Source organism: Poecilia reticulata, chromosome 8, assembly GCF_904066995.2.
Source record: "Poecilia reticulata chromosome 8, P_reticulata-male-v2, whole genome shotgun sequence".
Classification (NCBI taxonomy): domain Eukaryota; kingdom Metazoa; phylum Chordata; class Actinopteri; order Cyprinodontiformes; family Poeciliidae; genus Poecilia; species Poecilia reticulata.
The window spans coordinates 11,743,963-11,762,372 of NC_088837.1; the positions used below are offsets into that span (position 1 = coordinate 11,743,963).

Here is an 18,410-nt window from a genome sequence, read left to right on the forward strand (position 1 = left end):
ACTAGGGAGAATAAACTCTTTTAAGAATGTTGATGTATTACGATCCATGACTCCCGAGTGTATGTCGAATATGCCCAATGCGAGAATGAGCCATTCCAGTAGCAGGACTATGCTTCACAGAGGATAAAGCCGTTTCTAGGGGTCGTCTGACCAGCTGCCTGCAGCCTCTAAAACCAATGAGAAATTTGGCTTTCTTCAGTTTGTAGCAGATCAGCATGTTTTCCCCCTTTTCTTTTTGTTATTAAAAAGACAGACAGGGCGCTCTACTAGTGGTTTTACACATTTAACTGTGTTAGGCTTAACCGAATATATGCTCAGCATTGTCTGGAATGAGCCATTTTGAGACAAAAAACTATCTGTTTAATGCGTTTTGGAAGAGAATGAATGTCAGATTGAACTTTAATTATGGCCATAGAAGTCATGACAGCTGGGTTTGTGGTCTATTAACTAGTCACCCCTGAATTCAAATATTTTCAGAAATAATTGGAATTAATCACAACATAACCAGAATGCTGAAATTAGTGAAAGTGGAAAGAAATGCACCTTTTCCAAAATTAAAACCATCCTGGCTGCCTGCTGAGGATTTTTACCTTGCTGAAAATCAGTTTGGTCTTGAGTTCGTAGGATAGCCTAAGTTGTACGTTTACATATGATACATTTTACTAAAACATAGAAGTTTGCATCACTGTTGCTAGATAAAACCCACAAATTGAAGCAAAAAAAAAAATCTCACAACCCTTTTAAATCCATTAGTTGGAAGAAGAAAGATTCAGCAAACTTAAACACTTGTTGAAATTGACCAAATGTTCATTTCAATTGTAAAATACTTTATAAATCCAGAAGTGAAATTAAATGTTGCAGCCCCCGTTATCAAAGGTTCCTCAAGGATGGTGATGGCAGTGGGCAAATTGACCTCCTGTAGCAGTCGGTGTTGCAGCGGCCCTGGTGAAGTCTCCGACTGGAAACACGCCATTTTATTGAAAGATGCCCAAAGTTGTCCATTATGCTCATTCATTTCTTGAACCATTCTTCTTCACCTCCAGAACTGAACCACCCGTCTTCATCAGCTTCTTCACCTTTAAGTAATTGGGTCTGCTACTGCTGGTAGTGCTAGTAGCAGACGGGTGCAGCTTGGCGTACCGCCACATTTGTATTTTTTTCCTGTCTTACCCAGCATATTTCAAAAATCTATCAAATATAGAATTCATCACAAAGAAAAAAAAACCCTCCCAAAGAAAAAAAAAAAAAAAAAACAAGACGAGATTTTACCTTTTAATTTAACATGACAACATGTACATTAAAAGCAAGGCGAAATTTAAACAAATCTTTAATGATGAAGAGCTTCAAATGAGAATTAAAACGGAAATATTTTACATTTATGGGACAAGAGCAATAGCCATGAGCTCAAAGTGGAGGAGGAAAGAAACACTCCCTGCCAAGGATCTTACATTGTACATACGCTTTTAATTGAGGTTGTTTTTTTTTAAAAAGAGAGGTCAGGAAAAGTTGAACCTGACAAAATGAGTACAAACCACGAGCACTGTTTTTATTCAATTTCCACTAAATGCCAAGAAACATAGGACGTGTAAAGATTTTCAACAAAACAAAACAAAAAAAGCCCATTAAGAACTTTTTCTACACTTTCCACGTGATATCTGGCTGTCATCTATTACCAGTGAATCAGATGAATGTGAGATGAACCACAACTGCCTTTTATATCCAGCCAATTAAACAAAACAAAACGAAAATCAAAGTATTAACCCTCTCTCCTCATTGAGATATATCATTTCATGGTTATTTATTAAATAACCCCCTACACATCTGTGGTTCACCTTGTTTGTAAGCAGCGAAGTCAGGTTCAGGGTAAAGGTGGGCGTGCTCTTCAGTTTCTTCCTCCTCAAGACATTCCAGCTTCCCCTGCAGAGCAAAACGGCCACAACAAACAACGTTAGCAAGGGTCCCACGACATGGGTTTGTAGCAAAGACAACCAGCTACGCAGGCAAATGTTTATCTGCTGCTCAAATATGGTTTTTTTTTTTTGGTGGGGGGGGAAACAAAAACAAAAAGAAAAAACGATGGTCCCATTAACAGACTGTAAACCAAATAACAGTTTAGATTTCTAGCATAAACACTGCAGGTTTTGAATACATCTGGTATATTTCACCTGCTTTACATCTATAAAAACGTAGCATTATTTTAAAGACAAACCTATATGATATTCCTTTCGCCACAGTGGAAATATGCCGGACATGTTGGAGAAATTGAGCATAATAATACTGTGGACACGTCTGTGGCAATTTCAGCCAATGGCAAAAGGACATGAAGGTCGTCTCAGATTATTCATTCAAATAACTCTTCTTCCCCCAACATGTTACCAAATACAGCAGCAAATCAGACAATTAAAAATATACACACGATGGATACATGTTCTAAAAGAAGTAGCTAGTTGTTCTTTTTTTTTTTTTTAGACAGGCAACAGCATTCAGAAATGGATGTGGGTAGAGAAAGGAGTACCTGGGGTGAGTACCTGCACAGTTTGACAGTCAGAGTATCCAAGATTTTTAATTTGCCCTTTTTCTCATGTGGGTCTCGCTCACAACACCAACGCTGTGTGAGGTATAGAAGTCAGCTGCAATTCATCCGATAAACCCTACACCTCCAGTTAGTGTTGTTAAGACCCCCCCTCAGGTGCTATAAACCCCCCGTAACCCCCCGAAATAAAATAAATAAAAACAACACAGTGCATGGCATTATCAGGCACAGTAAGCTGGAAAATGGCCAAACTCCCAAAGGTAAAATCTGAACATGTAGAAAACACAGCCACTTAATTTCCTCCCTGAATGGACAAAACAGCAATTACTACGTTTTCCTGTTTCAGAGTAAGAAAATTTTTTTTAATGAAAAGTAATAAAGGTAAAAACATGTATATACAGCTAGAGAAATTTGACTGGATCTGTCATTTCTTCCACAGAGTGAAATTAAACATCTGCAAGGATCAAAAACTGATACAAAACGAGGGGTACCTCTGGGCATGTTTGCTCAGGGCTACACTGGCCTTTCCCTCTGGGCTTTGTGTGAATGTTTTCTACTTTCTTCTCATTCATCGGGCCTAGTCCTTCATCTTCAGTGCATACTTACGATGCACTAATCAAAAACAGGATAAAGATATTTGCATATAGTACATACGACAAAAAAAAGAAAAAAATCATAGGCATTGAACTGAACATAAACAGCGTGGGAAACGGAAGGGGCAGACAGGGAGGGGTGGGAGGGAGGTAGGAGGGCTGAAGGAAAGGGGAGAGAGTGTGAGAGGGAAGGTCGAGAGCCAGGGGGAGTGAAGAGGAGGACGCACTTACCTGAGCCTGATCTGAGGTCCTATCAGATCAGTTTTAATTGGACTGAGTGTCACCTTCAGATTGGAGGAGCTCTTGCTGGCCGTTAAGCAGAGGGGAGGAGGAGGCGGCAGCCTCGGTCCGCATCGGTTCCGGCTCCAACGAAGCCTTAACGGTGGCCGCGTCGCTTTCTTTCTTAGAGCTGCTCTTCTCCTCTGTCGCCTTACGGTCTGACAAAACGGTACAGGTATTCAGCGGTTGACCAATTATTACAGTCTGAAAATAACTCGCAAAACAAAGTAGAACATAACGTACAAGTAGAAGTGAAAATATATACATTTTTTTTCACAAATGTAAACCTGAAAAGTAGTATTTTTATTACTACTGGGCTCAAGTCTCTACCAGCATTCTATCACTTCCATACGTTTAATTATTCTTCTGGGGGAATTAGTTCAAGCTCAGACTCCAATCAGAGGTTTCTGATCTTTACAGATGTTCAATTGCATGATGGGTTAAAATTTATCGTTTTTCTCTTTCTACCAAGAACTGGATGACAAAAATCTTCAGTCTGATGCTTTTCGAGCTGAGGAAAACGGGTTCCTACCTTTTTCTTTTGATGACCGCTCTTTGTCTTTGTCCCTTCCTTTGTCTCTGTTTCTTTCTCTATCCTTGTCCTTGTCCCTTTCTCTGTCTCTGTCCTTGCTGCGGCTCCGGCTGCGATGCCGGTGGGACTTGCGCTCAGAGCTACGCGACCTCCTCTTGTCGCGGCTGCGGGAGCGACGTTTTCTGTCGGATCGCTCGCGACTGCGCCTCCTCTCTCTGTCACGACTCCTGAAGAAAGAAGGAGAACGAGTTGAAGAAAAATAGATGTTCTTTACATATACGCACACTCAATTTGGAGCGAGACATATCGAAGCACGTAATGTAAGCAAGTCTTCCTATAATGTTCTTGCTTTGAGATGGCAAACACTAACTGATTTTGTCATACCAGTTTTCAGATTTTCTGTAAATTCTAATTTTATTATAGTTTAAAGCAGGGGTCCCCAAACTTTTTCCTGTGAGGGCCACATGACTTTTTCCTTCTCTGGTGGGGGGCAGGAGTCAGTTTGTAACAGAAAAAGTGTGACGATTGCAGGAAAAATATATTGTTTTCCAGAAAGCACAATCAAATAACCCTCTCTGGGTTCTTCACAGAAAAAATCCCAAAATTTGAGTCATAACAGGTCAATTGAATATCACATTTATTACGGTTGAAAAAGAAAAAGTTGCCAAGATTAGATTTAACTGAACTGATTACGGTAGTTTCCAAACGGTAACTGTAACAGTAAAAATTCTGATCCTTCGTGTCTGTTACTAGCATGTGCTAAATCAGTGGTCCACCTTTTTATTACCGCGGACCGGTCAAGACTTGGACATTTTGTTGCGGCCCGGGGGAGGGGGGTGAACAGTCAGATAAGACTGTTCACCCCCCTCCCATGCACCCCCCTGCATGTTGGTGTTCTCACTAAATCCTGAATATATCCAATTTGGGTTGTCTTCGAGTTTTTTATCGCAACCTGTGGGGTTTTTCCTGTCTGGGAACGAGAATACGACCTGCTGAATGTGACAAGTAGCCAATCAGAAAGCGCGGTGACGTAAGAACAGAGGGGAATCTCAAACAGCTGACGTGTCGCGCAACTGTGAGTCCGGTGGATATCGGAGATGATATGTGGAAATGTTTGTTATTAAATCTAAAAGTCATTATTATGTTTATTCAGTTAAAAATGTTAACTGTGAAAAAACAGTCACCTCCAAATCATAGCGCAGCAAATAGAGCGGCTGCTCCCGTCGTCTTTTATCCACCGCCTTTTCTTTTTATTATGTCTTTTATCTCTTAAAATGAGTCCACAAACTATCACTATTGCTTCTACATAGTCATCCGTGTTTGGTTATTCTAAATTCCAGCTATGTTGGGGGTTTTACTGGATTATCCTCTGGAATCGGGATGTTCGTGACTGAAATCGGTTCGTGCCGTGTGGCTGAACACGAACCGATCGAACCTGTTGTACTTTTATCAGCTCTGTGGTCCCAGAGGTTTGGAGAATCGGCAGAAAATTCTTAAATCTTGCCATCTAAACCAGACTTAAGACTCAAAAGCTCTACTCATCTCCTCTTGACTGCAGCCCAAACGCTCTGACTCTGGTCGCTATGGTAATGTTTATATATCCCTTCAAAATAATATACAGATGCGCCACAAAAACGAACATTTTACTTTCGTGAAAATTTTAACTCACAATACTGACTAACGGAGCCCTGAGCTTGTTTCTCTGCAACGAGACGGTTCCATCTGGGAGTGATGGGAGACAATAACACCCGAAGTATTGCTTATATCCACAGTCTGCTCGGTCTCTACGTGGCGAAGCAGCTTGAAGCTTCATTGCCTCATTAGCAGCCGATCGCCGCATGTTACGCAGAGCGGCTTGTAATGTGGGACTCACCTATCGGTCTGGGATAAATCCATTCTCCCGTCTCTTCTCTGGGCCTTTTCCCCTTTGCAAAGAAACTTTCCAAAGACATCTGATCTGTTTCCTACTCATTTTGCTGCTTGTGGGCTCAATGTTGGCGCGCAAGTAACCAGATTTCCAATTATTCACTTCCTGCTAAAGAGCCCCCTGGTGGTTGAAGAAAAATCTACATATAGTCCCGAAAATACGATATATGAAAACAAATCTAAATGCTCTCTGGTATTGTTCAGGGGACCAGACCAAATGTGGAGGCGAACCGATTTCAGCCGTAGTTTGGGGACCCCTGGTTTAAAGTCTGTTGTTGGGGACGTGGGGGGAAACAGTCAAAAGTATTGTTCTAAAATCCTTTTCATGTTGCTAAATATATTTTTATAAGAGTGAAATAATTCATCCAACTGAAAATTTTAATCCCATTTCATAGCTGATTGTAGATATAGAGGAGAAGAAGAAGAAAAAAAAAAGCATAATAATCAACCATACCTGCTGCGCTTGCGTTCCCTGTCCCGGTCTCGGCTTCTAGACCTCCGGCGGTCGCGGGATCTGCTTCGCCTCTTGTCCGACGTTCGGCTGGAGTGGCGGCTGTTGGAGTGGCTTCGCCTCGCCCGTCTGTCGCGGTCCCGCTCTCGCTCCCGTTCCCTGTCTCGCTCCCTCTCGCGCTCCCGCTCTCTCTCTTTCTCCCGTTCCTTCTCCTTTTCCCGCTCCTTCTCCTTCTCCTTCTCTTCCTCCTCTTTGCGCTTCTTCTCCCGCTCCTCCCTCTCACGCTCTCGCTCTTCTCTGTCCCGTTTGACAGTGGGGCTCTCGCCTGGAGGCTCCTCAGAGCGACGTCGGAGTTTTTCCTGAGGACACAAATTCCCAATTGGGTGAAAAGTCGAAACCAAAAGCATCCAAATTATTTGTCTTAAGACGTGCCATGCTCAGCTGAGGCATTTCATAATGTTACCTTAAGCTCCTCTACAGTAGACTTTATCTTAGCGTAGCCCATGTGTTGTTTGCCCATTAAGTGATCATCCACCCGGGACTGTGCGTCACCCACAATGAGGAAGGCCCCACACACCTCACACACCTCCATCTGTTTCTCCTGAGCAGCAAAGCTCTCAATAGTCTTGGGGGGGAGAGCAAAATATTAGTTTCACCCCATAATTAATAAAAACATAATTCGTTTTGGATTGATGTATTTCAGCACATCGTAGGATAAACTCTTGTTTGAAAACAAACGGTGTTACACAAGCAACACCTACTATCTTGAGCTGCACCGGTAGGCCGATTAGCCGGCGTTAGCTGACTCACCGAGGGGGTGGAGCTCAGCATCTCCCTCTCCTCCTTCAGCTGCTCCACCAGCTTCATCATTCCCTGAGCCTCCTCCACGCGGCCCTCCGACCCAAGTTCCTCAATCTGAGGAAGAGAAAACCATGATGCAATTTATTAGCAGAGAAAAGGGGAAATCTTGGTAATTCAATTTTAACAACAAATTAGTTGCAAACCTGTAAAACCAGGTCTTCTATCTTCTCTGTCAGAACTTTAACTTTCTCTTCATTCTTTCCAGATGGACCCGGGCCCTGAGGGAATAAAACCGCAATATCTCACGCAAACAGTGCATTTGTTTTTCTGTGGGGTTTTTTTCTTCTTTTTTTTCCCACAATAGGTAAAACTGGATATTTGTGCAAAAAAATAAAAAATAAAAATTTATGATAAAATTACAAACCCCTGCATTTTGCTGAGCTTGGGAGAGCGCAAGCCGAGCATGTCCTCTACGAATCCGTCGCTCCACTTCCGCCAGGAGAGACTGCAGATACCGCAGGAATTCTCGCTCGTAGCCTTCTTTCATAAACCGAGAGCTTTTCTCGTATCTGTGGCAAGAAAGAAATTTATCAGGTCAAGACATCCAACTGGAAAAAATAAATAAAATAAAAAAAATTTAATAAAATCTTAAGCAGAACTTACAGTTTCCTTAGATTTTCATCATGGATTTTCTCACAAGGACCTAGAACAAAATAGAAATGCCTCATTACACTACAATATTACGGTATTAAATTATTATTATTATTTCTTTAGGTCCTTACCCAAGTCAGAGCGTGTGTTTGTGAACAGCTCCGCTGGGCAGAAGCCACACAGATAGTATCGACAAACCTTAAGAGAAAAACAGAAATAAAACACTTTTCCCCCCCTCAAGTTTATATTCTAAGAACTATTTATGAAGAATTGTAAAACTCTGAAAATCGAGGTTTTCATTCATTCAAGTCTAAAACTATTTCAGACATCTCTTAAGCATAATCAGTACAAGCACACGGAAGGAGACGTGCACACTTTTGACTTGTGCAATTCAATACACAAACAAAAATAAAGTTAACTTTACTCCAAATCAATTCAGATGTCAGCGTTTTTGCATCAAATGTCACCAACAATAATACAATATTTTCCTCTGAATAAATTAAAGAAAATAAGAATCAGCAGATTCTCTAGGTCAGAATAGGAACTAATCTGCATCTTCCCTTTTTGCTCCAACTGCTTGATTATGCTAAAACCTGCGCCACTGCCTTAAAAAACAAACTTTATTTGGCTTCTTTAAAATACAAAATGTATAAAATGATTTGTTATCCATTTTTAATTAAAGTGATGCAATACTAATGTGCCTAATTTAGCTGAAGAGTATATTTATTATTTTCAAATAAACTAAGTCTATAATTTAGAGATGTGAAATGTCCATGTAGCAAAAACAAATTAGAATAAAAAAATATGCAATACATATATTGTTTTTATTTCCTGGCATAACAATCTCAGTCACCGATTTTTATATATATATATATATATAAAATATATTCTACAGTAACTAATTTGGTTCTTTGAACAAAACACCATAACAAGCCAATTCATTTTAACATCTGAAAACCTAAACACATTTTTGCTTGAGGTTTTACAGCAACATGCCAAGCATTTTCTGAGACTTGGATAACAACTTCTCACTGGTTTCAGTGTAAAACGAGGGAAACAAACTACCAACAAACTTTAGCGCTAGCTCTCATTTTAAACGCACACGTGATCTTAACACTTAGAAATTTCTTTCAAGACATAAGACTAAGTTACTCATTCGAAGAGCACATATATGAAAAAAGTGTCCAATCTGAGAAAAACGTGATTATGACACATTTAAAAGCATCTCTCGGGTATCTTGAGGCGTTAAAAACCTTGTTTTAACGAGAGCGTTGCCATCCTTCATTGTGATCCACTGGCCTAGCCTAGCTTAACCGTTAGCAATTTCACGTTAATACCGCTAACATGCGGTATATACCGCAGTGTCCCCTAAGACTTAATTAGAAAAAACGTTTTAAATTAAACTTAAAGCGAAAATCCCAGATGAAGAACCCAGTCGAGTCCCAAACTACATAAGACATGATGTTAGACATCACGCATTGCCTAAAAAATGTTAGCTCATCACATTTTCGAAGCTAAGGTTAGCTACATGCTAACTTACGCTCTCGTCATCCCATCGCACGTTGGAGCGCTTCTCATCAGGGGCCAAGTTTCTGTCTCTGCCCATTAACTCATCGAGTAACTGGGCTGCAGACAGCATTTTGATAGAACTGCGGTGCCTTCTCCCGGAGTACCGCTGTGTATCCCGAGGAGCCTATTTAAACCAAATGCAACGCTAAGTAGTTCTAACCAAAATGGCAGACGCTGTAGCAGCAACAACGCCCGCTCACGGCTCGTCTACGAAAAGGTCAGTCTGAACCGGATGCAAAAACTGCTGCAGAGTTCAGTAAAGTCCCACGCATGGTCCTACTGTTGTGAGCAAATGTCTTATAAACTGTGCAATGAATTTTTTTATTTATTTATTTATTTGCATCTTACAGATTTCTTCGTCTATTATTATTGTTGCTTTTATACTTAATGTTTCAGAGCATATAAAACCATGACAAGAGTACACACATTTTGAAACTTCAAGACCAGTTAGAGAACGCAGTTTACAACATGAATGGAACTGACATAATCTGATTACTGTCTGATCTGTAGAATCAATCAAGAGATCATAAAAACCTTTCTGAAAACATAAAATAGGCTAAAATATATCAAAAAGCAGCATCATGTTGGCAAACAAAACTGCGAAAGAGATGAGGAAAAAAATTCAATGACATATCAGACTCTAAAATGTTACAGGGCTTTGGAATCTACAAACATTTCAATTCAATGACTCGTTTAGAACTTGTTCATGTTAGGACAAATACGAAAAGACTTTAAATTTTTTTTTAAATGACCTTGTCAAAGTTCAGACTAAAATCTGAATGAATTGCTGTGGCATGACTTTGGGTCAGTTTCGCCTTAAAATAAGGGTTTGGTTTGTAAAGTAAATGATCAAACTATACCCTTCTTTATCTATTCTATATCAACATTATGACTGGTTAGTTTGACTATTTGGTAGTTAGTATTTACTCTTTAGTGCACCTTCAAAAAGGTTAGCATTTTTTACATTTCATATTGCCTCTACTAAGTTTATCATCACAATACATAGCCTACATTTTTAAGTTTGTGCCCTGGAAAATTGATAGTAATTGATTGACTGCCAGTCACACTTTATTGATCCCATAGAAAACTTAAATGTTGTTGTAAATAATGCAAGGCTTTGCAGAATGATTCTAGATCCTGATGGATAGGAATTATCGTCTCTTACTGTTTCTAATTATCAAAGAACAACAACAACAACTGATTATGTTATGTCAGATCTAGGATAGCGGCTGCGCTGGCATGTGGATATTTATTTCCCTCTAGTGGTCACATTTTGGAGATGCAACAGTCATTTACCTATATTAGATTGTAATAAACATGACAATAACTCGTAATGTTTATTTACACGTGTTTTATTAGTGTGAATGCTGTAGGCATTCATTTAAAAATAATTTACAGTTTTTTAATATATAAATAATGCATTAAAAGGATGCCTATACATGTGTAGTTTTAATAGGCTAATTTAACTCGTTTTGTTTTTTTAAAGATCGGATTTATTTGTTAAGCAGACAAAGTTGTGAAAAATAGCAATAAAGATTAATACAACACCAGTATATTGAGCTAAAATATGAGAAAGTGGAACCAACTACCTGGGTGCATAATGTTGTCACATCCTAACCCCTCCGACTCGACGAACAGGCGGTGGTGTTTGAGACTGACAGGACACCGACACTACTGTCTGAATGACCCGGGCAGGGTATAGTCATTGGTAGTATGACATGAACTAACAGCATATTTGAATGTTGAGTGTTTAACTCCAGTCTGGGGATTTGAAGAACTCTTCAAAACGAAGTTACGTTAGCCGAAGCTATTTGTTGTCACAAGCTAGCATCCCCTGTCAAGCTAGCCATTAGTAGGTAAGGTTAGCCGGTTAGCTGACCAGTCTCTCAGCGCGACCTGTGTGGACATTACTAGCGAACACAGTGTAAGACCATATTATTGGCGAGCCACTTTTGCCGTCCTATGGTCTCACTCCGCTAGCTGCTTGTGCCAAAATGTCCACGACTTCGTTGGATAAAGAATTACAGGAGCGACTGAGAGAAGCGTCTGCCATCGGGGATATCGACGAAGTGCGGTCGCTGGTGGAGAGCGGGGTGAATGTTAATTCACAGAACGAGATCAACGGGTGGTAAGTGTTTCTAGTAAATTGCCACAGTTTGTGACTGACTTTTGTTGTGTTTAGCTTCACCAATTGAAACCCTCGTAGGAGTCACTGAGCCAAGTGCGTCGTTGTAGGGATAAAAATGGTCAGTGTTATCCTATTAGGCGACACTAAGCCTGTTAACCAGTCAGCCTTGCCCCTTTTGCTTCTCCGAGCCGTAGAGCTCCTTTATCACTCTGCATGCCAGTGTTGCTTTCATAAGGATGCATGACTTCAAATATATTATTTTCTACAGTAAAACTATCAAACCCCATAGGGAGTCAGTCCTTCAGGGCTGGTGTCATTTACGTTTTCTCTCTGGTTCAACCCACCTGTATCAAAAAAATGGCTCATTAGCAGGCCTCTGCAGAACTTTGACATGTTGAGATTGAGTTAAAAGAGAGCTGCATGTTAAACTGGACACCCATTCCATAAAGACTCTGACCGTAGCTGGATCGAATATGCTAACAGGTGCATTTCAGTAAATCATCTAAAAAAAAAAAATTTCAGCAATTAAAAGGAAAAATGTTCAAATGTAATAGATTACAGATAATAGAAACGTAGAAGTTACTTTCTCATATAATCAGACAATTACATAAGCAGTGTTCTCAGTAACTTTTTAGTTACTCTGCCAAGCTGGCACAAGTGGGAGTGTCTCAGGGAGGACATTTTTGAAACATGTTGGACAATGTTCTCATGTACTGCAGATTTGTATCTATTTAACAGTGGGTATTGTGGTGACCTCTGACACTTGCATAATTCACACTGTACCTTAATCAGGGTAGAGTAAAATGTAATTGCTACAATAAATTACAGCTCTTTAGTCCTGATAAGACTTGTGTGTGTGTGTGTGTGTGTGTGTGTGTGTGTGTGTGTGTGTGTGTGTGTGTGTGTGTGTGTGTCTTGACGCAAGGGATGCCACAGCTGAAGCTCGTATCCTGGATACGTCTGTGTGTGGTGGTTCTTAAAACCCCTGCAGCAGTGCAAGTCTTGTAAATCTCCCCCTAAACCATCTAGCATCCCTGTTTGTGCACCTTTTCTACCACACTACTACCAACCATCTTCTTTAGGAGGAGTGAACCTTTGTGACAGCAGTCAATAGCCATGAATGTGGCCATAACATTAGCATTTCTTTATTAAGTTTTATTTATTTATTTTTTTTACTTGATCCTCTGAATTTTCCCAATTGTCTGAGAAGCTGGATTGCAGGTTTCCATTAACTGTAAACCATAATCATTAATTGTTTAAATATAAAACTATGTATCATTTATAAAATCATAACCTGTTAGGTGATATGCTCATTTATTGAGGCGCACCTGTTGATACTAAAATACATTAAGCAAACTCAGTTGCACACTTAAAGAATTAGATGTAGAGAATAAAATTAAGCAGTGTTTTTATTTGAAGGAAAATTAACAATATTTATCTTAGGTTTTTGTATAGCATAATGTTAAAAATACCTCGAGTTAATGAATTCTTTCCAGTTTGGAAAGAATGGTTGGCATTACAATGTGAGCTTTTTCTTTTTTCTTTTTTATTAAACGTGATACTTTTAGTTTCAGTTTAGAGATAGCTCGTCTACACTGCCCCATCTGGATATATTAGAATTTCAGGTTTCGTGGTCTAAAAGCAACATGTTTGTTTTTAAATGATAAATGTAGACATATTTTTCTTAGATTGTTTTCTTAGATCGCTGCAGAGCATGAATGGATGGAGTAAGCAGTTTTGCTTTTCGATTTCTTCCACCAGGACTTGCCTGCACTGGGCTTGCAAGAGGAACCATAAGCACATCGTGTCCTACTTACTCAGTTGTGGAGCGGACAAAGAAATCCTCACGGCTAAAGAGGAGCTCGCCTCTCAGCTTACATCTAAACCAGAGATCAAGAGACTCTTGGGAGGTTATATCTTTTTTTATGTTCTTCTTGCTCTTATCATGTTCCAATTTTGCTATGTTCAGTTACACCCCGTGTCATTATTTGAATAAATCTGTCTGCTTATTTATTAAAGTATCGTCTTTGTCATTATGCCAACCCTTTAATAAATAATGATTGTCTGTGCACTTTCACAGTTGAGGTGGAGGACATGCCTGAGGTGAAGGAGCCTGAGTTACCAATCATCCCAAATTACCTCTCCAACCCTCCCTTCATGTATTCCAAGATGGACAATAAGTCAGAGATCCTCCAAACCCAGCCCATCACACAGAACGGCTCTAGAGATTACACCGAAGACACGCAGAGCGATTCGGCCTCGCTGTCCTCCACCGACGAGCTCCAGAAACCCCAGAGCATGGTGTGCGACGGGCCCGCCCCTTCACCAAACCCCGTCGTCAATCACAGCCAACCTCCAGCCGCTGAATTCATTCCTGTGCCTGAGCAAAACGGCGTGTCGCCCAGCATGGTCTCGTCCCACAGCCACACTGTTGTGAACCACACAGTGCCTATTGACCTCTCAGTGGAGCCTCACCTGGTCAGCCATGCCGACTACCCTCACATGGTGGCCCACAACGGTACTGTGAGCTCGCCTCCGCTGGCCTCGCCACGCCCAAGCTTGACTGGCGGCGGCGGCGGCACACAGGTTCAGGCTCCTGTGGCTGGCGCGAACCCCACCATGAGCCGGCAGCAGTCTATTCCACAGCAGCTGAGCTACAACCAGGCCAACGGGCCCATGCCAGCGTTCCAACCTTTCTTTTTCACCAGTACCTTTCCTGTTAATGTACAAGGTGGGTTAAACTACTGCTCGTTTGTTTAGTCTTTATATGAACAAAATACTGAAGATCCCACATACAGCATCCAACTTGTTGAAGCAGAAAAGGCTCTTAGTGGGTGTAACATCACCTACTGTGACCTCTGACCCCTACCATAGAAACAAATATGCAGAGAAGTTTATCCGGTCCGACAAGGTCGCTTTGTTTTATTACATGACGATAATAAACCGGTGACTCAGTAATCCTGAGATCCCATTATGTCTGTTAAATAAGCCGTATTGTGCGCGTAATAAGGAGGTATCGCTCGCTCTTTTCTTTTAGAGTTGGTTCTGAAGGTTCGAATCCAGAACCCAAATGCACGGGAGAACGACTTCATCGAAGTAGAACTGGATCGTCAGGAGCTCACCTACCGTTCCCTCCTGAGAGTCTGCTGCCGCGAGCTGGACATCAGCGCTGAACATGTGGAGAAGATCCGCAAGCTGCCAAACACCATGTTAAGAAAGGTACAGCTGACAGAGACGTGTTGTGCTGCGGATCATGTCCTCATGCGTTACTATACATGTATTGTGAAAGACAAATTCCGTCTGCAAATCGAAGTGTATTGAAATTAGGGCTGCAACTAACAATTATTTTAGCAATTGATTATTCTGTTGATTAATTGGGTAAATAAAAAATTCTGCTGATTTTTCATTTAATCATTTAAGACTTTTTTTATACAATATTAGAAATACATTAAAGGTTACAAATAATTTAATTCCAATTTTAAATAAGAAAATACGCATTTTATTGGCTGAAATGCATTAATAGCATTGTATTATTGAACGTTTAGTCGTTTGTAGCAAAGGATCCATCTATAGCTAAAAACATATTTCTAACATTGACATGTGAAAAGCTTAACCCTTTCTACTTGTTTTAGCATCAGTATGGTGTTAAGCTAATTTGTTGATTAATTTCTGGATAATAATTGGCTAGCAAAAAGGTTTTTAATAGGACTTCAAAAAAATGTAACCAGGTGAATCTAAAATTATACCACCGGAGTTCTGGGTAGAACATTTTTATCAGGTTTTTTTTATTTTTTTATTTAATTATCTTAAATGCAATTTTTTTGTACAATTTAAGACTCTGAATGTGTTGTTCTTTTATCAAGTGGGAAATTTATTTTGAGTCTTTTTACTCCAGGTAGCCATTAACGGATTACTAAATTGGTTGAAAATTATTTCAATAATCGATTCACCACGGTTAATTGTTTTAGCCCTAATTGAAATTATGTGATTTAAAAAGTCAATCGTTTCAAAGTCAAACATTGCTTGATAAAGGTAGTATTTTTGAATCCAATTGTAAAAGACAGAGTCACAGCCAAACGTCCTAAAAGTCTATTACATTCGTAATATTGCCGCAGTAACTCAACCTTAATTTCAAAACTTTTTTTACTCTCCTGTAAACACCAATCAGCTTAAATTGTCCTAATCTACGTTTTTTTTTCCAAGGTTGGCAAACTGAGAAACTTGCACCAGCCTTTCTCAAGACAACATTGTCATTAATGAACTGGTGTTTTTATAAGGCAGCAATTTCTTTATTTCAACCTATTTGTCCTTCCTGTTCAGGACAAGGACGTGGCTCGGCTGCAGGACTTCCAGGAGCTGGAGGTTGTGCTGGAGAAAGCAGAAGGCCTGTCCCTGTTCTCTGGTACGGGGAGCCTGACAGACAGGCCCTGCTACAACATGAAGGCCTCTCGCCTCACTTACTGAAGCAAACCCAGACCCAGAGGTCTCCCTGACGACGGGCTTCTGTAGCTTCCCTCGAGCAACCTCAGATAGTCGCCCTGCCCGGCTCCTTTGTTCCAGCTTTGATGTTTGACCAATATTCCAGCTGGGATTTGTTTGTACAACTGTAGCTATTGTCCTCCTCCTGTCCTCTTCTGGGCCTGCTGTTGCTCCTGCTGCTGCTGCTTTAGTGTACCCGAATCAGTTCCAGGTGAAAGCTGATGCATGGTATCCTCGAATATGTGCAACGTATTTGACCCTCTCTTTTTCCTCTTTATCATGCCTTCCCACTGCACTTTGTGCCAAGGCGTAAGTGGGTCAACAGAGGGGGACGTTGGCTTGTCTTCCTGACGGGCTGGATTCTGCGATCGCCTTATAAGGACAAGTTTTTATTGTGGAGAACTAGCCAAGAGGACATCAGGAAGGATTAACATAAGACCATCATCAGACCACCATGCCGGATGAGCTGCAGCACAGTGGACCACACAGCAACTTTAGCTTCTGACAGAATGAGCTCCAGTTATATCCGATAGTCTTGGTTGTGCACACATGCTCTTTGCATAAACCATAGTGTCTTCTCACAGACAATATCTGTTATTAGCCAAATGAAAGCAAAGTTTATCTCACTTAATTAGGAATAGTACATTTACTGGCCTCAAATAAACATATATTTTCATCTGCATTCCCTCAGAGACGATTTAAAGAAAACTTATTTCCTGCTTTTGAAATAATTCAGCTGTACACTGTGGTGAAGGAATAACACAGGAGCTGTTTTTTTTTTTTTTTTTTTTTTTTTTTTTTTTTAACATAACACTACATTGCTGCTACTTGTTTATGTTCAGCAGCCAGAATCATACTTCAGTTTTCAGAGCAGAGCCACATCTTGCATTCTGGTGGCAAAGCAAATGTGTAAGAGGTTTCAACTTAAAATGTTTAAATCCTGCCTTGTGTTAGATATTTTTCAATTTCTGTCAATTTGTTTAGTGTCGATTTAGAATTGAGACCAAAAAAAAAAAAGAAAGAAACCTAACCAGCCAGCAAAGATGATAATGTCACTAACAAACCTATCACTGCTTTAGAGGAGAATGTAGCTTTGTTTTCATTTTTGTTTTCTCACAAATGCTAAAGGAAAACATACAGATTTTGTTTTCTCTTGGAACTCGGCCATGATATTCATTGCTCATGTTGAGGACTACGCATAACATCAATGTCTTTCACAAGGCTACAGTTCTGCTGTTCAAAGCCACTCTGGTCCTGTTTTTGAATCGTTATTTCAGAACTAACATTTGCCTTTGACACTTTTTCTAGCTTGACAATTTAAAAAGTTCACTTTGAATTTGACTTGAATATCTTGAACACTGAGAAAATACATATTTACTCTAAAGACATACACTTGTGTTAGCTAGCGGATTTGTTTACGCTGCCTATGTTAACATGTTACTGGGGCTCCTGTTTAAAGTTCAGCAAATGGACACTAAACATGTCTTACAATCAGCGTCTTACCTTGCGGTGAGAGTTTAATTCTCTGAATATACTTGAGCCTCTAACTCTTTGTTTTAATTTGGGTTTTAGGTAGTGTTTGTGTATATTTTTTACCAGTTAGGCCTGTTTCTGTTTGTTTGTTTCTGTCAAAAAAAAAATCTGCAGTTGTGCAGGAGTTCATCACCGAAAGACCCGAAATGCTTTTGTTGAAGTGCAATGTGAAGAAAGAGGAACGTGTTTCAGTAAGAAGAGCGGGACGACGTTAAGAGAAGTCACGCCACGCGCGAGAAGCTGGAGCTTGAAATAACAAAGCAGACATTGTGAACTGAAACAATGTATGCTAAGTGAAGTTTTATTTTGTTTTATTTTTTAAGAAAATTTGATTTTGTGAAAAGGGGATGCCTATGTTGTGCTTGTTGGTTGCACATTATTTCAAAAAAACAGAACACAGTTGGAATTAACCTATGCATCCAGAGTCTGATATTTTTATATACAGTAGGACCTGTATACATGTACAAATAATCTAATAAATAGGCACTGTTAAAATTGTGATTTTGTTCTGGAAACCTTTAACTGTTCTTTGATAAAGCATGGTAAACGAAACAATCTGTTTTCCTCATCCTTTATTTTAAGTGGACCGTATTTTATGGGGTTTTTTTTCTTGTTTTCCTTTTCATTCAGACAGAAGATTGACCATTTTTTTATTTGAGTATTTCCTGACAACATAACTTCAACAGCACTGCTGGGATTTTCAAAGTTGCCTTGCTCAATATGACAATAATCAAGCTCAGAATATTTTTAACAGTGTATCAACTATATAGATATTGATGATGATCTGCGTCAGTTTTCCAAACAAATGAGAAACTTCAATTAATAGCTAAACATTTAAATATAAAGAGATTTAGAATATTTTAGTGCAAAAATACTATTTGTGTTGTGTATTTTTTTAATCCACGAAGTGTCAAATTTAATCACACCAGTTTAAA

The 18,410-nt window shown here is 39.8% G+C and overlaps 2 protein-coding genes across 4 annotated transcripts; one reads left to right on the top strand and one right to left on the bottom strand.

Annotated features, from left to right (window-relative positions):
* Nucleotides 1-1,259: 1,259 nt before the first annotated feature.
* On the bottom strand, nt 1,260-9,560 carry luc7l3 (LUC7-like 3 pre-mRNA splicing factor). Of its 2 annotated transcripts, XM_008415786.3 has the most exons (11): nt 9,307-9,560; nt 7,898-7,964; nt 7,779-7,818; nt 7,540-7,684; nt 7,319-7,393; nt 7,125-7,229; nt 6,778-6,939; nt 6,318-6,673; nt 3,938-4,164; nt 3,358-3,563; nt 1,260-1,917 (listed from the first exon to the last, which is right to left on the bottom strand). In XM_008415786.3, the coding sequence occupies exons 1-10, from the start codon at nt 9,403-9,405 to the stop codon at nt 3,391-3,393; spliced, it is 1,449 nt and encodes a 482-aa protein (XP_008414008.1). In that variant the 5' UTR covers nt 9,406-9,560; the 3' UTR covers nt 1,260-1,917; nt 3,358-3,390. The 2 variants fall into 2 exon arrangements, with proteins under 2 accessions (XP_008414008.1, XP_008414007.1); XM_008415785.3 differs by having other exon boundaries at nt 1,260-3,563.
* A 1,342-nt stretch (nt 9,561-10,902) lies between these two features.
* Nucleotides 10,903-16,743, top strand: ankrd40 (ankyrin repeat domain 40). Of its 2 annotated transcripts, XM_008415784.3 has the most exons (6): nt 10,903-11,463; nt 13,225-13,373; nt 13,544-14,194; nt 14,501-14,682; nt 15,784-15,865; nt 16,250-16,743. In XM_008415784.3, the coding sequence occupies exons 1-6, from the start codon at nt 11,330-11,332 to the stop codon at nt 16,291-16,293; spliced, it is 1,242 nt and encodes a 413-aa protein (XP_008414006.1). In that variant the 5' UTR covers nt 10,903-11,329; the 3' UTR covers nt 16,294-16,743. The 2 variants fall into 2 exon arrangements, with proteins under 2 accessions (XP_008414006.1, XP_008414005.1); XM_008415783.3 differs by having other exon boundaries at nt 10,908-11,463; nt 15,784-16,743.
* The last annotated feature ends 1,667 nt before the right edge of the window (nt 16,744-18,410 follow it).